This window comes from Gossypium hirsutum, chromosome D12, assembly GCF_007990345.1.
Source record: "Gossypium hirsutum isolate 1008001.06 chromosome D12, Gossypium_hirsutum_v2.1, whole genome shotgun sequence".
Taxonomy (NCBI): domain Eukaryota; kingdom Viridiplantae; phylum Streptophyta; class Magnoliopsida; order Malvales; family Malvaceae; genus Gossypium; species Gossypium hirsutum.
The window spans coordinates 2,248,715-2,257,121 of NC_053448.1; the positions used below are offsets into that span (position 1 = coordinate 2,248,715).

Consider the following 8,407-nt stretch of genomic DNA (forward strand, 5'->3'; position numbering starts at 1 on the left):
GAAATAGGGTTGTAATAATAATTCAATTGTTTGGTTGAATGTAATGAAATAGAGTTGTAATAATAATTTAATTGTTTGGTTGAATGGAATGAAATAGAGTTGTAATAATATTCTTGTGTTTGATTGAATGGAATAGATATTGTGATAGCATAAGGAAAAAGACATAAATGACCAAAATACCATTAGCATAATTTTTTAAGTAAATTATTATTGTTATTGTTATTAAATTTTAATAGGATTATTATTAAATACAATTTAATAAAAATAAAAATATATAATTTAATAAAATTCTTAATATAATTATTATTAAAATATGAATTAATAATAATATATAAAAATAATATTAGACAAATAATATACAACCTACTTTATTGTTTTTAAAATGCAATACATATTTAATGTGCTAAAATATCATTAGTGAAATAAACAATTTAATTATTCTCTAAGCTAAAAAGCAAAATATTAGAAGTAATAAATAACTTGAGAATTATATTTTACATCCAGACATAATGTTCATACATTAACAAAAAATTACATGATATCATTAACTTATATGTCATAATTTATATGTTAAATTTTACAGCAACAAAAAGTTACATGGGTTGCCGGCTGGTGGAGATAAGTGATTCTTAAAAGCTAGAATGCCTCCTTTGTGTCATGATTGTGCAACTCGGGTAACATTTCGTCAGTATTCCTAAAAAGTACAATCGAAAAAATGATAATAAAGAGTAAAAGCAAAACGTTTCGTCAATATTCCTAAAAGATACAATCGATAAAACGATAATAAAAAGTAAGAGCGAATGAAAGAACCAACAGGATTCTTCTGCAAACATGATCGAAGAAGCTAACCGAGTTTCAAAAATCTTTTGATTGGATTTCATTCGAGTCATTTAACTTGTATATTAACACTCAATTACTTAACACCGAACACCTATCGGTTGGAGTAATAGAAATTGACGTGGCTCCACGCTAACCATCAGATCTGATTTTGATTTAATTGACGTGGCATACTATCGACCGTATTATTATAGAACCACAGTCTAAAGAGCGGGCAGCCGAGCCCATTCAGTTGTTAATCTAGAACCTTCGATCACTTGCCAGAAAATCTCAACCTCATTACAAAAAACCCTCTATAATAAAGCAAAACCCTAAACCCTAGACGCCTCTTCTTCATCTTATATTAACCAACGGAACACCCTTATTTCTATCTCTGTCAGTCCTTGTTCTATATCAATTTATAGCTATGGCTACGGCAGCTCTGCTTCGTTCATTCCGACGACGTGACGTCGCTGCTTCTCCTCTCTCTGCCTATAGATGTGTAAGTTTCTAACTCTTATGTCTGCTTTAAAGCTTTTCGTGTTCGGTGGTTGTTATTTGCTTATTGAATTGTGCTTCGTGATGTTGTATTCTGTTTGGTTGTTGAGGAGGCCGAGGAAAAGGAATTTATCTAGATGTTTTTACCTTTTTGATCTGTGGGTTACTAGAAGTAGTAGATAAAAAAATGTTTTTTCGTTCATTTAAACTGAATCTTTTGGGAGTATTATTTGGTTAATTGGAGCTTCTTTAGATGGTCAGGAAAAAAAAGGCGGACCGTGCCGTCCCTTAATATCTTAGGAAATTAGAGGACGACTATACATATTTATTTATTGTTTTGTGTCTCTCATAGTTTGGTTCTCTTGACTAAGTTTGAGGTATCATTGTTACACGTGTTTCTCTTTGGTTCAAGTTCGTTTAAGCTTGACGTTCTGCGGTTTCTTGAATTTTGGTTGAGATTTGGTTATGTGAAAATGGTTATTTCAGTTCATTGGCCAATTACTTCAACAATATTCCCAGTGAATGAAAAGGATGGTGCCTCATGCTTAATTGCTTGTTGTGCAGCTTACTAACAATGGCAAGACCTCAGCGGGAATTAATTGGACAAGTTTTTGTAGAGCATTCAGGTAACAATTGTTTTGGTTATTCTCATTATTGTCTATTTATTGTAAATTTCTGATTGTGCCTTTTTGTTTTCCTTTGACGCAGTTCAAAACCTGCCGGCAATGATGTCATTGGTATTGATTTGGGTACGACCAACTCCTGTGTTGCTGTCATGGAGGGAAAGGTAAGATCTAGACTAGTTGGCGGATGTCCTTAACAATTTCGTTGTTAGCTTTGGAAGTTAAGGTCATCATCTCTGATCGAGTCTGTCATTGATGTCAGAATCCCAAAGTTATTGAGAACTCTGAAGGTGCACGAACGACACCTTCTGTTGTTGCTTTCAACCAAAAGGGAGAGTTACTTGTGGGCACCCCCGCAAAACGTCAGGCTGTGACCAATCCAACCAACACAGTTTTTGGAACCAAGCGTCTAATCGGTAGAAGATATGAAGATCCTCAGACGAAAAAGGAAATGGGAATGGTTCCTTTCAAGATTGTCAAGGCTCCCAATGGAGATGCGTGGGTTGAAGCAAATGGGCAGCAATATTCTCCTAGTCAAATTGGGGCATTTATTTTGACCAAAATGAAAGAAACTGCAGAGGCTTATCTTGGAAAGGGTGTTTCTAAAGCAGTTATCACTGTTCCAGCTTATTTCAATGATGCCCAGAGGCAAGCAACTAAGGATGCTGGTAGAATTGCTGGCCTTGATGTTGAGAGAATAATCAATGAGCCTACTGCTGCTGCCCTTTCATATGGAATGAACAACAAGGAGGGTCTCATTGCAGTCTTTGATCTTGGTGGCGGTACATTTGATATCTCAATTTTGGAGATTTCAAATGGTGTCTTTGAGGTAAGCAATAAGCATCTTTTTTTTTTTTCTAAGTGGGTTTGTTTTAGAGAGATTAGGCCAGTTGTACTGATATCAATCATGTCCAGGTCAAAGCAACAAATGGTGATACTTTCTTGGGAGGAGAGGATTTTGACAATGCATTGCTGGATTTCTTGGTGAGTGAATTCAAGAAGACTGAGGGAATTGATCTTTCGAAGGATAGGCTCGCACTTCAGAGGCTTCGGGAAGCTGCTGAGAAAGCTAAAATTGAACTCTCATCAACATCGCAGACTGAAATTAATCTTCCATTTATAACAGCTGATGCTTCTGGGGCAAAACACTTGAATATCACATTGACCAGATCAAAGTTTGAATCTTTAGTAAATCACTTGATTGAGAGGACCAAAGCTCCCTGTAAGAATTGCTTGAAAGATGCTGGCATTTCCACAAATGATGTTGATGAGGTTCTTCTTGTTGGAGGGATGACACGTGTACCTAAAGTGCAAGAAGTAGTTTCAGGGATCTTTGGGAAGAGTCCAAGCAAAGGAGTCAATCCTGATGAGGCTGTTGCTATGGGGGCAGCAATTCAGGGTGGTATACTTCGTGGGGATGTTAAAGAGTTGCTTCTGCTTGATGTAACTCCTTTGTCACTTGGTATTGAGACACTAGGTGGAATATTCACTAGGCTAATCAACCGGAACACAACCATTCCAACAAAGAAAAGTCAGGTATGTCTTTGGTGCATATTGTTTGCATTTTTTCCTTAGCGGGGATTATCAGTATATCATAAGCTTTTTTCGTAGCTCTTGGAACAGAATAAGTTTGACACCTTTACTTTTAGATGCATATAAGCATACTCTAATTGCTTTGAAAAATATTTCTTTGGATATGATTTATTTTCTTTTTCTATGTATGATGGGGATTCTTTGATTTTCAGGTGTTCTCTACTGCAGCTGATAACCAGACTCAAGTAGGTATCAAGGTGCTTCAAGGTGAGCGTGAAATGGCTGCTTACAACAAGCTTTTGGGTGAGTTCGACTTGGTAGGCATTCCCCCTGCTCCTAGAGGTATGCCTCAGATTGAGGTTACATTTGACATTGATGCAAATGGTATTGTCACTGTTTCGGCCAAGGATAAGGCCACCAGTAAAGAACAGCAAATTACAATACGTTCCTCTGGTGGTCTCTCGGAGGACGAGATTGAGAAGATGGTCAAAGAAGCTGAGTTGCATGCTCAGAAGGACCAACAAAGGAAAAGTCTGATTGATGTAAAAAACAATGCGGACACCACTATTTATAGTGTAGAGAAGAGCTTGAATGAGTACAGGGACAAGATTCCTAGTGAAATTGCAAAAGAAATCGAGGGTGCTGTTGCAGATTTGAGGAAGGCAACGGAAGGAGAGGATGTTGACGAGATCAAGGCCAAGATAGATGCCGCGAATAAAGCCGTCTCAAAGATTGGGGAGCACATGTCTGGTGGTTCTGGTGGTGCCCAAGGAGGTTCTTCTGGAGGTGCTCAAGGTGGTGACCAGGCCCAAGAAGCCGAATACGAGGAGGTGAAGAAGTGATTGAGTAGGCACTGATTTTGTTCAGTTTGTATCTTCTATTTTCTGATGACCAATTTATGAGTGCAATGCATGTTTAGAAATTTCGATTTTTTGTGATGTAGACGTCTTTGTTATACATAGCGCCAAAATTATGCATGTTAAATGTGAAAGGCACAAAACTTGAGAGAGTTGTTGATTTCTTGCATTATAGGCAAATGGTAGCGGGGCAGTAGAACCTGCTTCTTTGAAAGAAATAGAAGAAACACAATGTTCGGCATAGACTCTTGAGCTTACTGTAGGAAAAATGTGGCTGTTGGAAATAGGTTTTCGGAGTTGAAGCTCTTGATTTGGTGTTGGAATCGCGGATTCCCAAGTATTTTAACAAAAAGTAATCGTGATTTATCAAAGATAATCTTGGAAAGGGGTCAACAGAGTCTCTGGTAACAAGAATGCCTGAAATGGAGAGCTAAGGTGCATCAAATTTGTGATATGCTTTTCTTCCTTACTGTAACCGCCATAGATCTAATCGGGCTTTTGTTTGGATCAAATCTAAACTGTCCCCTTTCTCTCGAGGGAAGTGGATCCAATGAGAGCTAGCGAACAGATATTTGTGGGAAGATCACAACCTAATTTCGAGGGTTAATGAAGCACTTTCTTTCTTTAACATTATCTTTTGATGTAAAAAAAAAATCTATGTAATGTTAAACTTATCTACCTGTAACATTTGGTTCAGAGCTTTCATCTGCTTGCAGTGCCAAATTTGCTAGGATGAAGAGTTACTGTTGGAGTTAAGATTCCGCGTAGTTTGTTTATCAAATGTTGGTATCAAGCCTATATATGATGGAGGGAATATGGTATTAAATCTAGATTGCTAATGATACCAATTCTCATAAGGGTTATAAGGACATGGTTAGCTTGGCTGACGTGCTGGGTGGCAAGATTGGTGGATTTGATTGGATTGTCAAGGATTCACATCCAATTGTTAGGAAGAAAGAGGTAAGAGATGTAGGATTGTGATTGACAAAGTGGTGAGGTGTAGAGAGTCGCTTTAGAAGAGAACTGTATAAAATATAAGAGTGTGATGTCAAAGAAGAAGATCCTTCAGAGACCAAGGATGTGTATTTATAGGTGATGTTAACCACAAAGGTTATTAGGCCTTGACATGTTTTCGACGCTAATTTTATCATGGTTGGCCATTTAGGGAGTATGGTAGCCTTCTAAATAGGTGATGATGGAATTGACATGAACTAGGCTGGACTCTAATTGTGATCTATGGATAGAAAGATCCAACACTTATCGTTGACTATGTAGATCGGAGGCACTCAGTGTGTTGTGCATACATATGTCTTTGAGGTTTATAGCTGACGAGGTGTAGCCCTTAAATGAAGTCATAGCAATTGAGGTAATAGTGGTGAAACTTGCATTGTTTAGGTATTAATAACAATTTAGCTCAAGTGGTAGCCTAGTCAACTGGAACGTGAGCAGGTGCCGAGGCTTCACACCCGAGCAATGTGTAAGAGGGTCGATCATGGTCGGGCATTGGGCCTATCCAACTGGCAGGTGCCTAGCAAAAGGGGCTAAGGCATCACATTATTGAGACATCGTGTATTAGCCATCTAGGTGCGCGCGTAGCATCGGGGGCTTCGCACCTTATAGCGTGTGAGAGCCACATAGAGTACCGCATGGGCAAGTGGTGCATTGAAGAGCCAACATTGTGGTGCGTGTGGAGGTGCAACGAAGAAGCCAACATGCGTGACGGTGGCACTCTTGCGTGGGGGTTCTCTGAGAAGTTCATGTGCAGCAGGTTTTTTTTGCTCTTCATATTGGTGTTAATTCTCGAGGTACATGTTCTTTTGGGAATTGGGTATTTGGCTTTTTCGTAGAAGACTCAAAAAAATACTCTAGAAAAAATATTGTAATTTTCTTTTCTTTTCTTTTCTTTTTTAAGGAAGAACCGTGGAATTTTTTGGTTGGTCAAAATCAATTTTTTTAATTATAATTATGATATTTTGATAAATACTGTATGTGATTAATTTTTGTTAAATCGATAAGCATGTCTATGCATATATATTAAAACATGTCATATAGATTAGGAAAGAATGCCACTTCAACTTACCTGCATATTAAATCATTTATGCTTGAAATCAAATTAAGCCTTGCATCATTTTTTAAAAGATTAAGTGGGAGAATACCCCTAAACAAGACTTATGACCTCCATTAATGGTCTATGTGCGATAGCATGATAATTCTTCGAGTCAGTTTTACTATAATCGTACCTTATGGTAAGTATTATCGTATGGGTTCACTTTAGATTTTCTTTAAGAGGACAACCATTCATATGCATTTCTAGTTAAGGTTATCTCATGATTACTTATAAAAGAGAACATATTTATGATGGATGTTGAGTCTATAGTTATACAATCAAGATTGTTTTAGTTGAAAAACTTCCCACGAAGCTGTACTTAAGTTAAAATAATGGTCAAACATGAAACGATTGTTAATATGTGTGGCGTCTAAGGGTTAGATTTATATATTAACAAGAAATATAACTCCGCGTTGCGGGGTTAAGTTTTAAATAAATTGATATATGATAGCTTGTTCATTTTGCATAATTTATGTGTTTAACTCGACTTATTCTCGCCCTGCTAATTGGTGCAATTTTTGTTCAAATATTGTCAGGAACGAAATTTGGGCACTTAAAATAAAAAATAAGCAAATAAGGGGCTAAATTGAAACATAAAAAAGAGAAGAGGGGCCGAATTATAAGTTTGGGACATTTGAGGGGCTATTCAGATTTTGACCTTGTAAAAGCTAAAATTAATAAATTAAATTTGTAATTATTTTGTGTAGATAGTGGTAAGTGGAAAAAGCCTAAAATTAGTATGTAGATTTTGTATAAATAGGTAAGGTGGTGCTCTTGGAAAAGACTCCTTGAATACACGGAAATTGATGGAATTTAATGCAATTATCCATTTTATTCCTTTTGTTCAAAACGCCAGTAGCTTATTCTTTTCATTCTGCCAATTTTTTTTGTTTCAGTAGCTTTCCATTTCTTTATTGGCTTAATTATTTTCCAAGTCCCCTTTCTTTTCCATCAATCTCCACTACCATTTAATCCTTTGCCATTAACCAACAAAAGCATGATTAATTTCATGTTTCATTAAATTCTAACTTAGCTTTAGGTCGGTATTCTTTCCGATCAGGAATCGTGAGATACGTATCCGTACTAAAAATTATTTCAATCGGTATTCATTATTTTTCCTAAATATTAGGATTGACAAATTCATACCTTAAAGTTAACTCAATTTCAAATCAGAAAGCGCGTTGGGTTGGAGTCGTGTTTGCAGACAGTTGGGGAAACGAGTCGGCCATGTTGTATTCGGATCTCCGAGAACAAATCAAGAGAGAGAGTGATCGAGTTTAAATGTCCCGCGCAGTTGAGACCGTTAATTCGAGTTGTGTTCTTCAAAGCACAAGGCTGCCAGAATCTTGAATCAGGAACTTGTGTATCGCAGTTAGATAATCGGAAAGGGTTGGTTTGCAGGTCGTACCGAGACCAACTACGAGAGGAAGAATTGACGGTTAAGACGTTCATAGCCGCTATAACTAGCTATTGTTTGGGGGAGAAGACTAATTTTTATGGATCGGTTTAAAGATCAGAATTCACCAGTCTAGGGCTAACGCTTACTTTTTATGTTATCAAAACTCAAAATTTATTTCTAGTTTAATTTTTAATTCTGATTTACTTAATTATTTATTTTGTCTCTGTTATTTCATTTCTAAACGTTTCAAAATTCCACTAATCTATTTTATCTATTTTTTAGCAGGCCATTTGGAGTTGTGGGCACGACTATCTCCACAACAAAATTCTATCCACGAGAAAAACACAAAAATTGATTTGAGCCCAATCCCTGTGGACTAGATCCTACTACTACTCTTTACTACTGTTTAGAGTTCGTTTATTGTAGGAATTATTTTTATTTAATAGTTTTAACGTCCATTAATATAACATTTTTATATAAAAATATAACTTAAAAAATAAAAAGGAAAAAAATGAAAATACCAAAATATATGATCAGTAAAAAATAAAATTTGAAGAGATGTAAATAATCTTTA

General features: G+C 36.4%; 1 protein-coding gene across 1 annotated transcript; it reads left to right on the plus strand.

Annotated features, from left to right (window-relative positions):
• The first annotated feature begins 938 nt into the window (after positions 1-938).
• On the plus strand, positions 939-4,408 carry LOC107947388 (heat shock 70 kDa protein, mitochondrial). Its single transcript, XM_016882050.2, has 6 exons — positions 939-1,318; positions 1,879-1,940; positions 2,023-2,101; positions 2,200-2,766; positions 2,853-3,473; positions 3,683-4,408. Exons 1-6 carry the CDS (start codon positions 1,244-1,246, stop codon positions 4,310-4,312), a joined length of 2,034 nt encoding a protein of 677 aa, XP_016737539.2. The 5' UTR covers positions 939-1,243; the 3' UTR covers positions 4,313-4,408.
• The last annotated feature ends 3,999 nt before the right edge of the window (positions 4,409-8,407 follow it).

Bases quoted from the DNA above. Each gene is read 5' to 3' on its own strand.
- LOC107947388 (XM_016882050.2), top strand. From the start codon at position 1,244: ATGGCTACGGCAGCTCTGCTTCGTTCATTCCGACGACGTGACGTCGCT. The intron at 1,319-1,878 runs GTAAGTTTCTAA...CTTGTTGTGCAG, and splicing joins CTCTCTCTGCCTATAGATGT to CTTACTAACAATGGCAAGAC. The intron at 2,767-2,852 runs GTAAGCAATAAG...AATCATGTCCAG, and splicing joins TTTCAAATGGTGTCTTTGAG to GTCAAAGCAACAAATGGTGA.